This window comes from Simochromis diagramma, unplaced genomic scaffold (assembly GCF_900408965.1).
Source record: "Simochromis diagramma unplaced genomic scaffold, fSimDia1.1 OVJJ01000333.1, whole genome shotgun sequence".
NCBI lineage: Eukaryota > Metazoa > Chordata > Actinopteri > Cichliformes > Cichlidae > Simochromis > Simochromis diagramma.
The window spans coordinates 325,916-348,194 of NW_024386765.1; the positions used below are offsets into that span (position 1 = coordinate 325,916).

Here is a 22,279-nt window from a genome sequence, read left to right on the forward strand (position 1 = left end):
ACAGGACACAACAGCTCACATCTGGACTTCTAACATATACTTGTGTGTGAATCCTGCAAAGTTGTGATGTGGCATTTGGTCCTCACTGCTTCATCCAGTACAACACCACCCTCTGCTGGTGGAAAACGTTATAAGTCTTCATCTCGTTAACAGACGCCCCCACTATATGCTGTAGCATTTTTATGGTATCTATGTACCTTTTTCACTAGAGATGTGTAAAAACAACATTTATTTCTTCAGTTGCACAAACGTAATTATACAAAAAACATTAAAAAGTTTTTAAGGGACAGGAATACACCCCTGTGGATTCCTCCCTCATCCCCGTGGTCTGCCAGGATGGCGCGCCGCTCCTCCGTGACCCCTGTCCTCCTCGGCTCAACGTGCGCTGGGCGAACCTCCACAATCTGAGGCCGCTGTGTCGGACTCCCTGTAAATGACTTTTCAGAGTTTCTAGCTGGGATTATACCCAACTACGATCATGTTCTTATTGTGGGAGATTTTAATATCCAATTCTCATGTTTGTTTTTAAATGTTTAAACGGTCTTGCCCCAATTTACCTCTCTGAGCTTCTTCGTCCTTACTCACCCCCAGGTCTCTCAGGTCAGCTGACAAGCTGCTCCTGGAGGTACCCAGGTCCAAGAGGAAGCTCGGAGGGGGCGGGGCCTTCTCTGCCCCAGCACATTAGAGAGGCCCCCTCACTGTCCACTTTTAAAACACGTCTTAAAACCCATTTTTACTCCTTGGCTTATGACACAGTCTGACCCTGATTTTATTTTTTTTAATCTAATGCCATGATTTTTATTGTTTTAAATGTAATTCTAATTATCATTTTATTCAATTTTATTATTGTTTTTGCTATTTGTGCCAATTTTATTACTTTAAATGTTATTTTAATTGTCATCTTATTTTTTAAAAATATTTCTCTATTTTATATTTTTTATTTTTTTAACTTGTTTAATGTATCATGTTTGGCATGTCAAGTGTACAGCACTTTGTGTTCAGCTTGGGGCTGATCTGAAAGTGCTATATAAATAAATTGCTTGCTTGCTATTTAAACAAAACACTTATTTACCGAGTAAAGAGAAATTTCTTGATGCATTCTGATTAATGCACTGTCACAAGACAAGCTGTCAGTTTGATAGTACGGTAATTCTTGACTTGACAGTTCATGTGCAGTCACTTACTATACTTGCTTTGATAGCGTTTGTCTTCAAACATCTCATTTTGAGTACAGCTTTTAACAGGAGTTCAGTTCACAGGCAGCAGACTCTTTTGTGTCTTTGTCCATTTGAAAAGTTTTTGGGTGATTTGAAAAGCAAGAAAGTCATGTTTCTATTCTCAAATAATCCATTTTAACTGAATTGATTAAAACTTAGGGCTCGTCCGGGATTTGAACCCGGGACCTCTCGCACCCTAAGCGAGAATCATACCCCTAGACCAACGAGCCACAGAAAGCAGCTGCTCACATCTGGACTTCTGACATATACTTGTGTGCAAAGTTGTGGCATTTTGTCCTCACTGCTTCATCCAGTGCAGCACCGCCCTCTGGTGGTGAAAAATGTGATATCTTCAACTTGAACTTTTAAACGTTCTTAACAAAAGAAGTCAAAGACTTTATCTTTGATGTGCATGGTATCCATTATTGCAGATCATATATTATATATCCTGTAGTGTTTGTTTTTCGCAATAGTACACGTGGAAGTATTAGTAAAACTGACTATGATGTTAACAAAAGGTAGTATGCCGGCTTGTACACATACACGAGAGACACGAGAGTTCTTCTTCACTGATGTTTACTGTGCTTCTCTTAACGTACAGGTACACCGTAGAACACTTTGGCCTGCAAGTAGACAAACCGGTGTAATTGGAACTTAGGGCTTATTTCTTCTTTCTTAGCTTGACTTTTACACAGCTAGACCGTCACCATGCGCAGCTTCTCTGACCTTACTTCCCAAAACAGGAAGTGACCTCTGCCCTTACCTTATACTTACAAAATTAACTGGTTACTTTCCATGTATCAAATTAACTTTACACCAATCCGGTAGGCAAAAAAGGAACATGTTAACATGCTCAACACAAAAAATAAAACATACAAAATAAAATGCGTTAGTTACATTATCATTACAAGAGCTCCGCCTAGTGGTCAAATACTAACATTTCACCAACTGTTACACTCCCACCATCACACTATCGCAACAGCATGTGTGATCCTAAAGGAATTTGACCCAACAATGAACTTAGCGAAGGTTAACCAATAAACATTATGTTGAGTCTTTACTCTGCTTCAAGTAAAAGTATAGTCTTATGTATGGGTCTCTCTAAAATCGTCTTAGTTGTGTGCTTCCCCTTATTGTCTCTAGTAGAGTCACCGATGAGAAGCTTAACTTTTCTGACTCTGCCGTCAGCTCCTGGAGTGACTTCCACAACTTTGGCGAGTTTCCATTGATTTCTTGGAAGACAGTCTTCTTGTAATAACACAATGTCATTTATTTTTGCATTTCTTCTGTTTTTATTCCATTTGCTTCTCTGTTGCAGGTTTAACAGATATTCCTTTCTCCACCTTGTCCAAAATACATTCGCCAAATATTGTACTCGTTTCCATCTTTTCTGGAGGTAGAGATCTTCTTTAGCGAATTCTCCAGGTGGTGGTGAGATCACTGCTGACTTCATCGTCAAAATATGGTTGGGTGTCAACGGCTCCAGTCCTACAGGGTCGTTGATAGACTCTACCGTTAGTGGTCGACTGTTTACTATTGCCATAGCTTCATACATGAACGTTCTCAATGATGAAGTGTCTAATCTTGAAGCTGACTGGTCAAGAATGGATTTCAGAACATTTCTTATTGTCCGAATCTGCCTCTCCCAGACTCCTCCCATGTGGCTAGAAGCAGGTGGATTGAAAACGAAAGTTATTCCCAGCTCTTTGACTTTCTCTTGAGTTGCTTGCGTTAGAAGCTCGTTTCTTGCACCGATAAAATTGGTGCCTTGATCACAATGCAGCTGACCTACGTTGCCACGTATTGCTATGAAACAACGGAGTGCATTGAGAAAACAGTCTGCACTGAGATCATCTAGAACTTCTATATGTATAGCTCTCGAGCACATACATGTAAACAAGAGTCTATATCTCTTCAAGTCTTTCCTCCCTTCTTTTACACAGAATGGTCCGAAGCAGTCCATACCGCTGTATGTAAATGGAGGGGTAGCTTCCAGTCTTTCTGGTGGCAGGTCGCCCATCCTTTGTTCTTGATTGCCTTTCCTGTACTTTCTACATTTGACACATTTGTATATAAATGACGATACTTCAGTACTGCAGCCAATTATCCATATGCCATTGGACCGTATCTCATTTACTGTCATCCCTCGGCCTTGATGATGCGTCTTCTCATGAAAATGTTTGATGAGAAGGTGCGACACATGATGTTTCTTTGGCAGAATGGCTGGGTGTTTGATGTTGGGATGGATTGATGCTTTTGTAAGTCTTCCTCCTACCCTCAAGATATTGTGTTGATCAAGGAATGGACTTAACTGAAGTAGCTTTGAGTGAGATGGTCTGACTTCCTCCTTATCCTTTATGATCTTAATTTCCTTTCCAAATGCTTCTTGTTGAACTGTCTGTATGATGAACTCCTCGGCTTCTTTCCTTTCTTCCAACGTAGTACTTTCATTGGACATTTCCTTTGAGTTCTTTGCATACTTTACACGTCGTCTTAATCTTGCTATTGCTTTCACAACTCTTGTCCAATCTGAGAATTTTTCCAGTCGTTCTAAAATGGATTTCTCTTCTTTTGCCTTAACTGCGAATACTGTTGTGACTTTGAGTTCTGGATCTTCGATACTGATCTCTTTCACTTTAGCATCTTCTTGTGACATTGACTCTTCTTCAACACTTTTTTCAACAAAGTCCATCTCTAGCACATTAAGTATCTCGGCTGGAGTAAGTATTTCTTTGACTTTGTTTCTGCTTACAAAGTGAACTTCCGTTTTGAGCTTGTGAGCTGGTCCTACAGCTGGCAAGACTTGTCTAACAATAACACGATGGCTTACTCCTATTTCATCTTCACAATCACCTTCAGAGTCACTGTAGCCAATGATGCTCCAGCCAAGCAAAGATTTCTGTGCAAATGGCTGGTCTCGATCACCACTGACCACCGCTAGAGGGAGCAATGCTTGCGGACAGTTATATCCGATCAGTAGTCCAACTTCACAATCAAGCTTGGGAGCCATCTCCTTTGATAAATGTTTCAAATGTGACCAGTTCTCTGCTGTTTTGTTTGTGGGAATATGTGATCTGTTAGCAGGAATGTAGTCTCTGGTATAGCTTGTTGGTAGTTTGATTCTCGTTTCAGAGTAAATGCCTCTTACTTGTAAGTCCTTTAACTTGCTGCTTGAAACAACTTTTGTTTTGGACGTTATAGTGGAAATCTTGAGTTTAACTGGCTCTAACATGGCGTTGAGCGACTGAGCTGTGTCTTTCAAGATGAAAGTGGTGTCACTTTGAGTATCGAGCAAAGCATACACCAACTTTTCATTCTCTGGTTCATCCACAGTGGATACATAAACTGGGATAACTGAGGAAGTACAACCTTTTGACTTTTGTTGCACAACTCTGTTGGATGTAACTTGGTTAGATACTTGCTCTTGTACTTCAGAAACCTCTGTTTCCTGGTTAGCCTTAAATTGTTGTTGGCTATTCTTTCTTTGTTCCTTGTCTCTTTTCTCTCTGTCTTGATGTAGACAAGTTGGGTGAGGCTTTTGGCATTTGTCACACACACTTCTGGAAGTGCAGTTCTTAGAGTTATGACCAGTCTTGAGGCAACCAAAACACAGTTTTTCAGACTGCACAAACTTTACTCTCTCTTCAACTGACTTGTCCATTATCTTGCGACATTTCTGAAGCGTGTGACCAGGTTTCTTACAAAAGAGACATGTGACATTTGTCCTTTCACTAGAGCTTGTACTAAGTGACTTAGCATTCAGCATGTAGTTTCTTTTGGGCTTGTCTTTGAATGCATGCTTGTCTTGTTCAGTTGGCTTTATTGCAGGCAGAGAAGTGATAGGATTACATGCAATTCTTGCTTCTTTATTCAGGAATTTGACAAAATGACTAAAATCTGGGAACATTCTGTGTTCATCTTGAAACTCTGTCACCATTCTGTTCCACCGTGCACTTAGCCAATCAGGCAGCTTTGCAGCTATCCTCTGATTTTCCACACAGTCATGCAAAACTTGTAAACCTTGAACATAAGGTATGGCTGACTCAACACTGCTTAGAAAATCTGCAAAGTCACGTAGATCTTTAGTGTCTTTGTTGTTAATTTTTGGCCATGACTGAATCTTGTCACGATATGATTTGCCTATCACAAAGGGATCTCCAAACCTGTCGTTGAGTATCTCCCAGGCAGCATGATAAGCGGTGTCTGTTCCAACCAGAAAGTGTCCTTCAATAGCCTTCTTCGCTGAACCTCCAACGTACTTTCTCAGGAAGAATAGCTTTTCTTGAATTGGCAGATTCTTGCGGTCAACTAATGTTTGAAAAGACAACTTCCAGTCATTATACTGCAGTGGATCACCTGTGAAGACTGGAGGCTCTGGGATTGGGATTCTGTTTGCAGTGATAGCTTCAGCGAGCATCCTTACAAGATCAGTGGAGGGCGTTTCATTTGCACTACGAATTGCTGTTTGAGGGACAGAGGCTTGGAGAGGTGCAGTTTGTTGCGGAGCTCTAACTTGAGAGGGGATGAATGGTTTTGAGTTCACATTTGGGAAGCTTGGTTGCGGGAAGGAACTATCTTGTCTTACTTGGGAATGAACAGGAGATTTGTCTTCATCCTCACTATTCACACTTTCAGCATACACTTTCAGTCTTGCTTGTGCTGCATTACGCTTTTGCAATTCTCTCAAAAGTTCCACTTCCTTTCTCTTTTCATCTAACCTTGTCTTTATTGAGGTGCTCTCAGTTAGAAATTGAGCTCTTTTCCTTGCATCCTCAACTTCAAGTTCTCTGATTTCTTCCTCACACTGATGCTGTGTTTTCATTATTTTAATGACTTCTTCTGTAGCTGCTACATCAGCTGCAGCTTCTTGTCTTTGTTGTAGTGTGACCAGAGATGATTGCTTTGACATTCCAGAGACAGACCTTGACTTATATGTGATCCTTGAAGAAGCGCTGGATGAACTGCTGTCATACACGGACTCTGAATCAGGCCAGGGTATACTATTTGGATCACCATCTTCTTCTAAAAGGCACCGAGCCTTTGCTCTGGCAGTTTCACTGATAGCCATGCACACATCACATCTTCTGCGCATTTCAATATCAGGACTTTGTATTTTTCTGATCTCATCATGAATGTTACAGATGTCAGTCATACTAGTGTCTATAACACTTACAGCTTCAGGTATTAACTCAATGTCTTTACTCTTCACCATTCTTTTAAATAAGTTTATGTGGTATTTCCACTTCTTGTAAACTCGCTCAAAATTGTTTGTCAAGTCATTTAACTTGGCTTCTTGTAAGGATTGTCCCTTTTCAGTGAGAGTGCGTGTGCGCTGGCTTCTGCGTAAGCTTTCTGACTGTGTGCCTTCAGTAAATACTGAGCACTGTGGAGTTTCTTCTCCATTTGTCTGCTCTTTACTTTCATCATTTTGAAAATTATCATCAGCACTTTCTTCTTCAGTGGGCTGTATTGCATCTTCATTTTCATCTGCCATGTTGTCTTAATAGTATTTTCACTTGACTTTAACATTTACTTGATAAATCTTGATTTTAGCTGCTCCTTAATATGAAAGGTCACTTTGAATTTCAAATGGAACTGAGGCTTGATAACAATTTACAAGTGCTTTGTTACTTCCAAGACACGGACTTTTGTGCTTGCTTGACTATCTTTCACTTGTTAGCTTGCTTCTTTACGTGTTCAATGCATTTGCTGGAGCATGTGATACTTCTCTTGCTAGTAGCTTCTCTTGCTAGTAGCGTCTCTTGCTAGTAGCGTCGGTCCAACCATCTCGTTGCCTTCTCCGGAGCAGTGGAGTGTTCTACTATGCCGGCTTGTACACATACACGAGAGACACGAGAGTTCTTCTTCACTGATGTTTACTGTGCTTCTCTTAACGTACAGGTACACCGTAGAACACTTTGGCCTGCAAGTAGACAAACCGGTGTAATTGGAACTTAGGGCTTATTTCTTCTTTCTTAGCTTGACTTTTACACAGCTAGACCGTCACCATGCGCAGCTTCTCTGACCTTACTTCCCAAAACAGGAAGTGACCTCTGCCCTTACCTTATACTTACAAAATTAACTGGTTACTTTCCATGTATCAAATTAACTTTACACCAATCCGGTAGGCAAAAAAGGAAAATGTTAACATGCTCAACACAAAAAATAAAACATACAAAATAAAATGCGTTAGTTACATTATCATTACAAGAGCTCCGCCTAGTGGTCAAATACTAACATTTCACCAACTGTTACAGGTAGAAAGAATAAACAGGAAGTGGTCAATGTTCCTGCAAGACCATGGTGCTACATATTACATATAGCAGACAATCAAAACAGGACCACATGTGCAATGTGCAAAAAATCCAAAAAATGCATAAACAAAAATGGTGCAGCACCGGACAGAATAGAACGATACAGACACAAGACAGTGCAGGCACAACAGTACAATAGAAATTTGCAAAAGACTTCGTATTGTGCAAAAAGTCACATGTTGTATGAAGGTTTGTGTGTGAGAGAGAGAGAAGAGTGAAGAGGTGATGTCATGTTCTCGGCTTTTTAGGAAACAAAGATTTGTTCCACATGACTTTTCCGGTAATTTGCGCCCCACCAGTGGGGCATGCCACACACTTTGAGAATTGCTGCCCTAGTCCAACAAGCAAAATGAAACCTTTATGGTGCTGTGACATGAGAATCTATTCCAACAGAATCTTCTGCTGGTAAAGATTTTCTATGTACACATGAAATAATCTGAAAATGGAAGTATTCAAAAGCATTAAGGGGTCAGCATTCATGGTCAACAGCCATCCTGTCATGATTTGGAGGGACATTTCAGTGAGTGGTGTTGGAGAAAAAAACCAACAGAAATATGAATGCACAAAAGTTCCATCAGATTTTGATCCACCATGAAAGAACATCTGGAAACCATTCACTTTCATTTTCCAGTATTAAAATCGTCCCAAACACAGCGGCAATGCAGTAAAAGCATGCTATTAGCCTAATACCGAAGTCACTGAGCTTCAGTTTTGCAGTTATTACACTTAATAACTGGTGTTAATTAACTTTTAATTCTTTGTAAAGTTTTGCCTTATTGTTTTTTAATTTCTTAAGACATTGGAGACCTACATAAAGCACGATTTAATAAGTCACTGAGCGGATTTCCCACTGTATAGACTATGTGCACCTTAGCATATGCTACTTCCGGTGGGGAAACTCCTGTAGGGCTTCGTTTCCAGTGTGATATTCGCGTCTTGTTTACGGTCGGGTTTTCCAAAAAAAAGGTCAACCAAATGGACGAATCAAGCGGCGATTTACATTTCTCAAGATGTCTTGGGCATTTACCGAATATGTCTGTAGATGATGTTCATCGACTTATCGATATTTTTCCCTCGCACCTCAGAGCAAAAGAGAGAAAGGGTTGACATTTCTCAGTATTTGTATATAGAGTTTCCTCGTCTTGATGCATGCTCAGTCATCCAGGTAAGTAAATCTCCAAAGGTTGATTCTGTTCATCTGGACGTAGCGTTTTGTGGGAGAAACGTTTCGTCACTCATCCAAGTGACGTCTTCAGTCTCAGCTGACTGCAGGTTTCAATCTTATAAACAGGACATTTGCATAATGATTGAAACCAGCCCACTGAGGGAACAATGGGCTGGGAGGTCAGTTCCTTAATCTTAATTATGCAAATTCTCATGACCATTGATCAACAACCACGCCCAAAACCCACTGATCAAAGACCACTGATCAAAGGCCATGAGTACCTACCCTGGAACACGACCAAGTCATTGCTTCAGATATGTGGATGACACCTCGGTGAAAATCAAATCTCAGGACGTTCCACATTTCACGGATCACATTAACTCATCAAATTCACCAGGGAGGATATGAAAAGTGGCAGGTTAGCCTTCTTAGACTGTCAGATTTCCATCAGTAATGGGGGACATCTAAAAGCTGACGTGTACCGTAAACCTACACATACGGATCAGTATCTAAGGTTTGACTCTCATCATCCACTGGAGCACAAACTGGGTGTCATCAGGACGCTACAACACAGAGCGAACACCATCCCCACTGACACAGCAGCCAGGGAGGCAGAAGAACATCAAGAAGGCCCTGAGTAAATGTGGTTATCCCCACAAAGCTGGGAAGGCTCCTAAAGAAAGCTCCAGCCGATCCAGGAGAGAAGAACAACCGCTGCCCAAGCGAAAACCTGTAGTGATCCCGTACGTGTCAGGAGTATCGGAGCAGCTGAGACATTTTTTCTAAACATCAGGTTTCTGTGGCTTTTAAACCCCAAAACACGCTGCGCCACAAACTGGTCCACCCCAAGGATCGGGTCCCCGACACAAACAGAGTAACATGGTGTACGCTGTTAAGTGCAGGAGGATTGTCAGGATTTATACATCGGGGAAACCAAACAACCTCTGGCTAAGAGGATGGTACAACACAGAAGAGCCACCTCGTCAGGCCAGGACTCTGCAGTCTGTTTACACCTACAGGCCAGTGGACACTCTTTCAATGATGAGGATGTGACATCCTGGACAGGGAGGAACGCTGGTTTGAGGGCGGAGTCAAGGAGGCATTTACGTGAAAATGGAAAGACCATCTCTGAATCGAGGAGGGGCCTAAGGGTCCATCTGTCACCATCTTACAATGCTGTGATTGCAGCCATTCACCAGCTCTCTGTGAATGGGACTCATGGTTATTGATCAATGGTTATTGATCAGTGGGTTTTGGTCAGTGGTTGTTGATCAATGGTCATGAGAATTTGCATAATTAAGATTAAGGAACTGACCTCCCAGCCCATTGTTCCTTCAGTGGGCTGGTTTCAGTAATTATGCAAATGTCCTGTTTATAAGATTGGAACCTGCAGTCAGCTGAGACTGAAGACGTCACCTGATGATGACGAAACGTTTCTCCCACTGAAAACGTCCAGATGCACAGAATCAACTTTTGGAGATGGAGTTCCCTCGTTTATCGCGGGTGTTATGTTGTAAAAATAACCAGCTTTATTTTTTACAATTATTTTAGATGTTTTAAGGCTGTAAAACCCGTCACTACACACTTTATACACTTTTCTCAGACAGGCATGAACAGTTTCACACGTTTCTCTCTTGTTTAAACTCTCAAAGTTCCGTAATGACAGATTTTAGAACTAATGAATTTAACTTTAAGCTTAATTGTTTAATTTAAGCTTAATGCACCTTGTAATCCGGTGCGCGGTATGGCAAAAAACCCCAAAACAACACGGTTACTTCTACCTTCCTTTAGCATGTCAAGAAGTCCAACTTTTTGTACGATGGTTAATCTTCCTCTGCCTTTTGGGTGCTACCGCAGGAGCCTCTGATGGTGCAAAATGTTTCGTCAACATTGTTGTGGTTGTTGGGGAGAAAACTTACAAACATACAGTGCAGCACTTCAGAGTCACACTCAATGTTCCCTCTAATGTTTCACGTGTCTGAGCGAACACACAAACTCCCTGAGCGCTCCCTTGGATCACTGTGAGCAACAGCAGACGTGTGCACTGTGGTCACACCGGCATCTAATCCATCCAAGTTACATGTTTATTAAAATGATCAAATTACAGCACACTAGGTTTAAATCTGGGACTCTCCACCATTTGACCTTAGAACTGAAGAAGCTTCTCGGATGAGAGGTGAAACGTCTTCAAGCAACTTAAAGAAGTCCAGACGCTTTTCTTTGCAAGCTACTTTATCCCACTTACAATGAAAATTTTAAAAAAAAATCTAGCCATTGACCTGTGTAGTATGTTAACACTATTGGAAGTAAAAATAACTTGAACTCCAATTTCGAAAACACAACTTACTTTTTTTTTATAAAGCTCTGACTTGTATTCTGAGTCTGTGGTCTGGGAGAGAGTATGTAACTCTCTGTCTTTTAAATAAGCATTTCAAACTATTTACAGAACAATCAGCTGTTCTGCATTAAATTTGATGCCACACAAATTATTTGTGCCACTCCACTCCTAAAACTTCCCCCCGTGTCTTAACAACTAGATGCCACGTTGCCATTTGATTGGTCGACGTGGTACTTTTTTGGACGAATAGGAAAGGGAGAGGGGGTGGAGTTTGTCTTTGCTCGTAGGCTTTCAAGCCCTTTTTCTTATAAAACGCCGTTTTTACCGTTTCTTCCCGCAGTAAATATAAACAACGACAGTATTCAGGAAGAAACAAACACTGCAGATATTTTTATCATAACTCTGGTTTTACGTGGCCGATCAACACAGTTTAAAAACTGGTATAAAGTCCACACTTTTCCCGTCAGTTGTTCCGTCTGTCCTGCTCACATCTCCAATGGTTGTACACGCTGTCATTAACGTGGCTTCAGTCCACATCAGCCGCTTTGCTAAAACACCGGTGTCGCACATAAGGACGCTGTCATAGCCTGTCAGCGACGTTGATTAGCTGCGTATATACGAATGTGAATCGCATTATTGGTTGGACTATGGGATAAGGTGGCATCGTTCTGATCTCATACGGGAGCAGCCAGTCACTGACTAACACTGCAGAACAATCATCAGTATTAATTTTAATTTCAATTCAGGTTAGATTTTTTTTGTGGGCAACGCAGATTTTCTGTGCGCAGAGACCGTGCCAGCAGTGCGCAGCTTAGAGGGAACATTGGTGGTGAGTGTTCCCAGACTACAGCCAGATCAACTATGCTATGTGATAGTCAGTAAATGGGTTCCAAATTGAAGATCATATGCAAGTTTTGGAGACTGTTTATTACTAATCACTGTGTGACTGCTGTAAATTCACTGTAATTGCCATCTCCTTACAAATGTTTTTTGGATTAACCACACTTATACAGACTGTATAGAACTACCACCTCTAAAATGTTCGTTTGCAGAGAAAAGACACAGGCAGACTACGCTTACAGGATGTGATGTGACAACACTAATGAAATATTGATGTGTCATATTTGTTCAAGACGTTTTTCTTATGGGCAAAAATATTAAAATCATAATGAACAGGGGTGGTGATTCCTATGACTTTGTGTATATAATTTGGAATTTTTTACAAATGTGGGCCAAAAATAGACACATGATATCATTTCATTCATTTCAAAGGTTTACTTGCATGACGAACAAACAGACACGATTGAAAGGTACAAATGTGTTGTGCGTGAAACGAATTCAAACGTGCTGCAGATGTGTGTCACAGGTTGATCTGGCTGTAGGCTGTGGCACTTGGCCAGAGGTGGCGCTGGTTGACTCGAGTCCATGTTAGTGCACAAAGTAAACTGCTCGCTGTAGTTGTGAAGCAAAAACGCTGAAATCGGCGAAATGAAACGTGCGAGGGAACGACTCGTTTACTCTTTCTGTCCCGTGAACAACATCGGCGTGGTGTTAATTGTTTGCTGTTTTCGCCATCGCGTCGCGCATGAGACAATCACCAGGTAAACTCGCGACATTTTTAAACATTTTGTTGTTCAACAGCATCAAGACTGACGGAGTGTGTTTGAGATAACCTCACAAGTGTCACAGATGACACATTTGGCGTTTTTTTTGCTGGTTTGTCGGTAGCAGCTCCTGAAATGCAAGTCTGCCGCACACCTGTTCGACCAAATCCAGTTAATCCAAGAGCGTCTGGAACACCGGAAATGTACAACCCTACAGCCGTTCTTAAAACAGGAAGTTAGCATTTTGTCGTGCACAGGGGCTGTATCCCAATTCAGGGTCTGCAGCCTTAACGGCCGCATTTTAAGGCCGATTACGTCGTAGCGACGAAGGCTGTCCCAATTCGAAGGCTGCTTGAAATGCGGCCCTGAAATGCGTCCTTCATTTCCCTGAATTTTAAGGACGTGGCGGTGTAGACTTCGTGGCCCAACATATCCCAGAATGCATAGCGCGGCGTTGGGTGTGGATAATTTTGCCGAAAAAAAAACGGCGGATGAGGGGCGCCCGAAGAGTAAACTTTAAGTAAGTACTGAATAAATTTTGTTCTGATTGTATACATGTTCTGTATACTGTTTCTTAATAAAGTTTAATATTAAAAAAAAAAAAAGTACTGAATATTATGTCACTTATTTATGTGCAAATGTTTAATAACGAAGAACATTAAAACATTCCTGTTGGCCACATGTCGGCAAAGTTATGTGACATTAGTGACGTTTGTACTAACTTGGTTTTAAAGCCTTTACTTTAAAATATACGCCGTTCAATAGCTGAGCTTAATCCTACAGAGAATGATCAAAGCTCATGTAGAAACAAACAAACACATGAACAAAAGATTTTCTCCTTCATCTCTGTCAAACAAAGCTGTATGACACGTTTCCAGCTGTTAGTATCATGGTTGCTAGGCAACCTGGGCAGCGCGAAGGAGGCTAGACCGCCCATTTCACAAGCCTCGCACTTCCGGTCTTAGCGGTCTTTGAGTACGCGGCCCTTGAGGACTGTTAAGGCTGCTTACTTTAAGGCTGTGTCCAAATTCAGGGTCTGCACGTTTGAAGTACGCATTTTAAGTGTGATTACGTCACCGCCACGCGACGACGGCTGTCCAAATTCGAAGTGTACTCCATATATCCCACAATTCCTAGCGCGGTGGTGGATGTGGATAATTTTGCTGCAAAACACGGCAGAAGGGAGCAGCCGAAGAGTGAACTGTCAAAAGTAAGTACTGAATATGACGTCACTTATTTATGTGCGAATGTTTAATAACAAAGAACATTAAAACATTGCTTTTGGCCACATGTCGGCAAAGTTGTGTGACATTAGTGACGTTTGTACTTTCAGCGTTAACTTAAAGCATATTTAAATCTATCTATAGATAGATGGATAGAGATATATCTCATAATAATCCTGACAATACTATAATATCGGCCATATTATATTTACATTGCCACAGTGAGATGATTTTAGTCTCATGAACAACATTAGCTAATTGTTATTTACTAGCTAATCTTAAATGACTGTTCAGCACAGAAATGAAGCCCAACAATCATATTTACAGTCCTGTGGTCTCAGCCTCAGATACTCAACTAATCACAGTGATGTCATGACAAAAATGAATGACCAACAAAACATTTTTTTCTCCTTCATTTATGTCAAACAAAGCTGTATTTCTCGCGGTTAGTATCATGGTTGCTAGGCAACCTGAACAGCGCGACGAAGGCTAGACCGTCCCATGTCACAAGCCTCTCACTTCCGCACTTCTCGTACTTATAGTACGCACCGTACGTAGTACGCGTAGTGCGCGTACTTCAAGCGTGCAGACCCTGAATTGGGACACAGCCAGCCTATCCGCTTTCTACGAGTCACCGCGTGGGCCAAACTTAACCTGCACATGTTTCACAGTGCGCATGCTCGAGTTAGCTTCGAGTGTACTTCTGCGGGATGGCAGCAAGAGCGAAACGAGCCAAGGTAACAGTTTGATCCGGTTTGTTTTTAAGCAGCAAACACGACGCCGCGTGTTTCTGTGTACGTGTAACATGCTGTGGTGCACACGCTGGGTTTACGCAGTCGATCGTGAACTCTGTGATCTGCTACTTAAAACGTGCCGCCATCAGCTCACTTTATCACTTAGCATTGATGCAAGGAACAGTTACCTTCTTCTAACTGTAATCACGTGGCTTCGTTTTAGAAGCGCGTGAAACCACGTGCACGATAGCATTAGATAACACGTGCCTGTTCGTATTGCTGATGTTTCTGCGCTGACAGGTGGAGGATGGCTCAGAGCTGAGCCCTCTGCAGAGCTTTTTACAGTGGTGTGACGGAGTCGGCCTGGAGCTCAGCAGTAAGGTTTGTTACGGCGTCGTGCGACTGCATTTACAGCTTCTTAGTCAGCACTAAGACCTGGTTTAGGACTGACGTTTGTACCTGTAGGTGTGCGTGAGTAAAGAGGGGACCGTGGCCGAGTACGGGATGCTGGCCAAGGATGACATAGAGGACGGGGAGGTTTTGTTCACCATCCCCAGATCAGCTCTCCTCCATCAGGGAACAACCAAAGTTTCTACCTTGCTGGAAAAAGGTGACGTGCAACGCTGCAAAGATGCTGCCTGCCTGCATCCCTCAGTTTGTAACTTTCTCCCTTTTCCTTCACAGAGCAGTCAACTCTGCAGAGCTCGTCGGGTTGGGTTCCCCTGCTGCTGGCTCTGCTGTATGAATACACATCCTCACAGTCCCACTGGAAAGCCTACCTCTCTTTGTGGACAGACTTCAAAACACTGGATCATCCCATGTTCTGGTGAGGAACACGCTTCGGCTCCCATCCTATCCAGAGGTGTGGTGTTACTTCCCTGGTACGATGGCGCGTACATCGGCGTGCTCGCTGGAGTTGTGTTATTTGTTTCCAAACCTGTTTAAATAGCTCACTTAATGAAAGAGCAGAATCCCTTTCCTTTCTGTTCTTCTAATATTTTGTTGAAACTGAGCTTAGTCACATTTCTGCACAGAGATCGGTGTAATTAAAACGTCTCTTCTCAGCAGTGAGCACACAGAGCAATGTCCATGTAATTTCTTTTTTGCTAAAGATTTTCTCTGAGCCACACACACCAGGTCCAAATGTCTGTCCTTCCTAACTGCATGTGCCAATTTTTGAGCCGCTAATTTGCCTTTGTTTAATTGGCCTGATCTTATTTCAATAATTACCCTGTAGGTAATTATTGAAAGAAAGTGACTGTATCTTTGTTTAGTCTTTCTAAATTATACTACATGAAATAGTGTTAAATTAATATTTTATTTCCTCTCTTATGGGAAAGAGGAGGAAAACATTTGAGCTGTCCATCCTTTCAGGTCTAAAGAGGAGCGAGGCAGCCTCTTGAAGGGAACAGGTGTGCCGGAGGCAGTGGACAGGGACCTGGCTAACATCCAGCGGGAGTACACAGATGTGGTCCTGCCATTCATGACCAGACATCCTGACCTCTGGAACCCCGGCACACACACACTGGACTTGTACACACAGCTTGTGGCCTTTGTCATGGCCTACAGGTTAGCATGCATAAATACATAAGACAGTTACAGCAGTGCACGAGTATGTGTGTTTGTTTCTTCTTTCCCATCCCGTCTCTCCATTCGTCTGCAGTTTCCAAGAGCCACAAGATGAGGAGGATGACGATGAGGATGAGGAGGAGGAGAAGCCTCCCAACCCACCAATGATGGTTCCCATGGCTGACATGCTTAACCATGTGTCCAATCACAATGCTAATCTGGAGTTCACACAAGTGAGGAGACACATCTGTTGTGGCAGCTTTGCACCTTTGAAAATCATATACTGTAGATAAAAGATGGGAGAAGCCAGCGTGATGCCCCCCATTAGTTTTTGATGTGCAAGACAAGCAAGAGGTGGCGAAACACTCGTACAGCACCTGTCTGTGTATGCTTGGACAGTAATATGGCCATGATGTATAAAATTAGCTTGAAACGAGGGATTGTGGTCATGAACTCATCAGGAAAGCGTAGAATAGAGTCGCTGTGTTTCCACATTTTAGTTTTGAACAATGAATTTGCGCAACATTTTTTCAGGATAGCTTGAAGATGGTCTGCGTGCGCCCTATTCATAAAGGCCAGGAGGTGTTTAACACGTACGGGCAGATGGCCAACTGGCAGCTGCTTCACATGTACGGCTTCACCGAGCCGTGTTCCAGCAACAGCAACGACACTGCCGACATCCCCGTCGCTAAACTCTACGAAGCTGCCGCACGAGGTGAACGATAACAGCCGCATTTGTTTCAAAGCGTTGTGACGTGACGGTGTGAACGACATCCCTCATTTTCCCTCCCAGGTGCTCAGTCGGATCTGGACCGGCAGCTGGTTGAGGAGCAGTGGGGGGTGTTGTGTCAGATGACGGAAGAGGAAGCAGCCTTCGTCTTTGGTAAACAAGGCTGCCTTACAGACACAGAGCTCCATACGGCGCTCAAGGTGAGGGAGCACGTAAAAACAGCGCTAGTTATCGTCTGTTTTTACTTATGACAACAGTCGGGACAAACACTTGAAGCAGCGCCCTGTTTGAGATACGAGGGTTTGCTGATTGACTTTGTTTTCAGGTGCTGTGCATGTCAAAGGAAGAGCTTTCAGAGTTTAAAGACAACGAAGGATGGGAAGAAGACGACGAGGATGATGAGAAGATATCCCTGGCGCTTTCCAACGAGGGTCTTTCCGAGTTAAAGGCTTCATGGAAACGGCTGATTTATGAGGCGGCCCATCTGACATTGAGGTCCTACGGAGACGGAGAGGACGAGGAAAAAGTCATGGATGTCGACCGGGCGTTAATGGAGGATAAGGCGGCACTCGCGGGACTGAGCTGCAGGCAGTGGAAGGCGCTGCAAGTACGCTATGGACAGAAGAGCATCCTGCATGGACTCATGGAGCTAACCAAGTCATGAGTTCGGCTCTGACGGGAACCGCAGCCGAGGTTTTTAATCGTATGTGTGCGCCATCGTTTTTAGATGACACGGTTAATAAAACAAATGTCTTACCAGATGGTTTGGGGCTTTTTTGGACTGTTTTCTTCACTATTAATATTTAAATTTCACATTTCATCAGAACATCTTGCAAAAACAAAATCAAGTATTAATATACAGAATGTGAGCCGCTTTAACTCGGACTCGCTCCCACCAACCCTGACTTCACTGTCCAGTGAAGGCAAATGTAGTAAAACTATTACACTGAGAACTGACCAGGCTCTAACCATGAGTGTCGTGTCACGGTACAGCATACATCTGGAATTAGTTTTAAAAAGTTATTTTGGATTTTCTCCAAACCACTGAGGCTCAAATATGTCTTATCCTCATCAGAAAAATCCAGGTATACCCTCCAGCCACCCGCAGGTGTGTTTCTGATTGTTTGGTCAGGAACATTCTGGTGGAGGTCATTTCTCCTCTCACTCTCTTCAGATGGTGCTGGGAACAGCAAACCTTCTGGCAACAGCATGTATTGATGTGCTATCTTGGGTCCAGATGTCTCCTGTTAGTCATACTGATCTGAGCCAAATGTTGAACTAGTCAAAAAAAAATGTCAGTGGCCTCGACCCGTAAAATCAGTGGTGACGAATTCCAGGCATCGAGGGCCGGTGTCCTTGATCCAACACAGCTGATTTAAATGGCTAAATGACCTCAACATGACGTTCTCCAGAGGCCTGGGAATGAACTCATCATTTGATTCAGGTGTGTTGACCCAGGCTGAGATCTAGGAGGAGGCCTGGAGTTCCCCACCGTTGTGTGAAATCATTCCTGTTTTGGGCGATGGTTCATTGTTACCTCTGGACTTAGGGCTGCTCGATATAACGATATATATCGGATGACGATATAAAAACATCTATAGTTTCATTTTACGCTATCGTTTGTTTCGTGGTGTTGTAAAATAAACTGTTTACGGCAATATTTTTTTTCATCGTTTTGATGGTCACTGTAGTGGCTATATTAATTTCTTAAAGTTCTTTCTCTTATATTTAATAACCACACTACGGACGGGCAAGCGCCTGTTTTTACGTGTTGTCGTTAGCAACAACGACAGTAAAACCATCGCGTGGCTCCGCTGTTTTTGACGTAAACCTTTCACAGTAAAGCTCAAGATCCTGTTGAGACTTTTCAAAATAAACTGAATCACGTGAAAGAGTACGCAGAGAGTTTACGGATGAGAAGCAAAAAAGCAGTCAGGTGCTAAAAAAATAAACCTTAGACTCAAACTTTGAAAGAAAATGTCGGCCGTTACAACTTGTGTCTAAAAATGTAGTTTCATGGATCAGTTAAAACACTCGACTCCAGGTAAAGGACGCCCAGCTGGAAACACTTCACACAAGTCGAGCTGCCCGAGATTCACAGAATTCACAGAAAAATGTTACATTTGTGATTTATATCGTTGTCAGGACGATACATGTCTTAAATCAGGATATGAGATTTTGGTCATATTGCACAGCCCTATCTGGACCTGTTGTTAACTTTAAGACTAAAGCAGCTGAAACTGATTTTCAACCCCGTTTGATAACTTAACTTCCCAGAAGTTTTGACTTGATGCTTAAGAAGTGTTTGATCTTTTGAGCAGTGCTCATATACTTAAATCTGTTCAAGTGGTGCCGTCTTAACGTGACACAGCCAAGCCTCATTAACAATCATGATCGTCTACAACTGGTAGTTTCTCTTTGGCAGCATATACAGGATTTGACATCAGATTGACCAATACCAAGTCCAAGGACCTTCTCCAACTGAGAAGTTCTCTTTAAACCATCACCTAAACATCTGCAGATCCCTAGATGATCAGTTCAAACCCAAACCCAGCCCAAATGGTTGCCCTCAGATGTGAGGAAACCGGTTATGATGTTTAGAAACAACTCCAAAGACTCAACTATAAACTGCTGCTGCACCAGCATCACCGTCTACAGTGAAGTATTTGGACTGAGAGTGCGTCAACCAAGAAGCCCGGCTACAAAGCAAAGACCTTTATGCTTAACTGAAATTACTAACTGCCCATATGAATAAGCCAAATGTTTTCTGGAGAACAGTTCAAATTTAAATGAACTCTGGTCACTCTTTAGCAAACAGACGGCCAGAAACTCGCTGACTACAAAAAGCATTTGGTTCAAAGAGTCCATTTTTCTGGCTTCCTAATATTTAAAAACTAACATGCTTGAAAACTTATTACTGCTAATACAGTTAGTCCCACTTTGTTAATCTTAGTCATGCAGTCCTGAAAGAAGACAGATGAAATAGCAGTTTGAATGCTTTATTTACTGTATGTATGCATACTGCAGTTAAGTAGCAAGAACTAAAGGCAAACTAGAAAGGACTACAAAATACAACACATGGACCAATACATTTACAAAACATTCAAAATGTTACAAAATGGGCTGTATTGGTCCTTCTATTGTTGTTCTTCAATTTGGATCTTTATACAAATTTGTCAAGATACAAGGTTTCCATCACTGCATAATTTTACACGTGCCAGGGAGAGACTTCCAGAGCCAGTTTCAAATGGACAAACCATCAGCAAACGTTCTCCACCAACACACCAACACACCAGGAGTAGACCCCCACCCCACATGGGAGAACTACATCTTTCTGTCCCACTTGGAGATAAAAGGAATCAAATGAAAGTAGGCAGCTTTTCTCGTCACTCTACCGTTCAGCCGCTGAAGAAAAACAACAAAAAAGCCAGGAAAAAAAGGATGTGTGGGAGGGAAGCAAACAGAGGACTTTGGTAGTGAGTGAAAATATGTTTACATGTCTTTACATGTCAAGGTACATTTTATTTGACATGTGCATTGCTTTCCACTTGTCTACTCCCCTATTCTCCCCTTTTTTTTTTTCTTCCAATATTTACATCAAAGCGTCAAAAAAAGTATATTAAACAGCATGTCCCGATCCATCTCATCTCAACTCCAAAGGGATATGACAAAAAAGGGGGAGGGGGGAAAAAAAAAAACCTAACTAGATCCATGAGCAGTAGTCCTTTCATCCACAGTCCAAATGACTGTGGTTGCCAGTTTATCCAGTGCCAACAGTAAAGAGGGAGGTGTGTATGTGTGGGGTGGTGAGGGGGGTGGATCAAGGCCACAGCATCTCTCCGGGGGGCTACGAGCTGGCTGGTACACAGGCTAACTGGCACCGGTGCCCTCCATCACCTGCTGGGCCTGCTTCTGTCCCATGCAGCACTGGGCGACAGACTGAAACAGCCTGAGGAGAGACGGGAGGAAAAGACATCAGCGTCGGTTTAAGGCGCCACAACAACAGCTGCTCCCAGACATCGCATATCAAACAGGCAACATACTTTTCAATCTCGGGCGCACAGTGCACAAAGTCGTGGCTCCAGAACTTGAAGGCAGGATTCTTGATCAGCTCGATGAAGGTGATGAGGAGACCCCACGGGTGAGGCCTGTTCACTATCAGCCTCTCCAACAGAACCCTAAAGAACAAGGAGGAAACGTTAACCAAGTATTCGTAGACGACGCTCAACGACATCGTCTGGACCTCGGATCTGTCTCACCTGGTGATCTGCTCCTGGATGGCCTCAGTGTTGGCCTCGGCAAACAGATAGAGCATCGTGCAGCTGAAGTAGTGAGTGTGACTGTTGGGGTAACGCAGCTGATTGGCGATCGCATTCAAGAACAGGTAACGCCCTGGAAAAAGACAAATGATGAGAGCTTTCATTTGCTTAAGGTCAGATGCTCAACACCTAAAAATCCAGCTCCGTCTGCACTACCAAGAGCCAGCAAAGACGTTCGTTATTTGGGTGAAAAGAGCTTTAAACACAGTTGGTTTCTAAGGAGTAGTGTCTAAATATCTATGAAAAGACCTTAATTTAATGCTGCTAGCCTACCCTCAGTGTCCAGGTCCACAGCCAGATTCTGGAAGATGTCCATGTGAGCGGAGTGGGTGATGGTGCTCATGGAGGGGGTGCTGCCCTTATTGTGGATGTGAGCGATTGCCTGTGTCCCCACATACAACACTAGAGCATTGATCAGCTGGATGTTGTAGCGGTTTCCTGGTTCATTAGACACCTGGGAGACACAAGACCGCCACAAGCTCGTCACACCTTTGTGCTTCTCTTACTCCTGATTTAAAGTAAACGGACACAAAGCCTACCTGCAGGTTACTACGGAGCTCCGACAGGAACGTCACAGGTGAGCGCGTCTTCAGATACGAGTCCAGATCCTTTTTGAACTGTGACGGCATCACGCCTGTGAAGTTTGTGAGAATCCGTGGAGCGATGTTGATCTCGCTCAGCATGTCCACCTGCGGCAGGAATCGATAAAGGACAGGCCTATTACATCTTTCGGTCTCGAACCAACTTGGCTCATATCCACGATTCACACCAAAGCGCTAATCGAACCTTCAGGTTGGGTGTGAAAGGGTCAGGAAGCCTCATATTGCGTGGAAAGGCACTGAGGATGAGGTTGCGGAGCTGGATGCAGTTGGGTGGGATGACGTCACAGAAGCCATAATGGTAATCGCACAGAAACTCTGGGAAGTCGTGAAGCAGAACCAGGAGCACTCGCAGCGTGCCCTGAACGGATCATCAGAACAGCAGACGTTTTCTACACATCACTCAAAATACTCCTTGCTTCAAGAGCAACATTAACACTTAAAAGCCAGGATATTGATTAAAATGA

General features: G+C 42.9%; 3 protein-coding genes and 1 non-coding gene across 13 annotated transcripts in view; 1 reads left to right on the forward strand and 3 right to left on the reverse strand.

The window, feature by feature from the left end:
• Positions 1–1,375: 1,375 nt before the first annotated feature.
• trnap-agg lies at positions 1,376–1,447 on the reverse strand. Its single transcript has one exon. It is a non-coding gene; the product is annotated as a tRNA-Pro (tRNA).
• A 289-nt stretch (positions 1,448–1,736) lies between these two features.
• On the reverse strand, positions 1,737–7,479 carry LOC120735361. The gene is made up of 2 exons (XM_040034706.1): positions 4,071–7,479; positions 1,737–3,588 (listed from the first exon to the last, which is right to left on the reverse strand). Exons 1-2 carry the CDS (start codon positions 6,709–6,711, stop codon positions 3,581–3,583), a joined length of 2,649 nt encoding a protein of 882 aa, XP_039890640.1. The 5' UTR covers positions 6,712–7,479; the 3' UTR covers positions 1,737–3,580.
• Positions 7,480–14,458: 6,979 nt separating this feature from the next.
• Positions 14,459–17,651, forward strand: LOC120735373 (N-lysine methyltransferase setd6-like). Its single transcript, XM_040034715.1, has 9 exons — positions 14,459–14,598; positions 14,896–14,976; positions 15,061–15,205; positions 15,280–15,421; positions 15,970–16,164; positions 16,259–16,397; positions 16,699–16,879; positions 16,958–17,094; positions 17,220–17,651. The coding sequence occupies exons 1-9, from the start codon at positions 14,572–14,574 to the stop codon at positions 17,556–17,558; spliced, it is 1,386 nt and encodes a 461-aa protein (XP_039890649.1). The 5' UTR covers positions 14,459–14,571; the 3' UTR covers positions 17,559–17,651.
• A 2,226-nt stretch (positions 17,652–19,877) lies between these two features.
• Positions 19,878–22,279, reverse strand: part of cnot1 (CCR4-NOT transcription complex, subunit 1) — a 28,004-nt gene continuing 25,602 nt past the window's right edge. For all 10 annotated transcript variants that reach the window (XM_040034777.1, XM_040034752.1, XM_040034800.1 and 7 more), the window contains exons 44-49: positions 22,000–22,173; positions 21,753–21,902; positions 21,487–21,667; positions 21,154–21,286; positions 20,938–21,072; positions 19,878–20,843 (exon numbers count right to left, since the gene is read on the reverse strand). In XM_040034777.1, the coding sequence (XP_039890711.1) occupies positions 20,765–20,843; positions 20,938–21,072; positions 21,154–21,286; positions 21,487–21,667; positions 21,753–21,902; positions 22,000–22,173 (852 nt within the window). In that variant the 3' untranslated portion in view covers positions 19,878–20,764. The remainder of the gene's footprint in view (positions 20,844–20,937; positions 21,073–21,153; positions 21,287–21,486; positions 21,668–21,752; positions 21,903–21,999; positions 22,174–22,279) is intronic.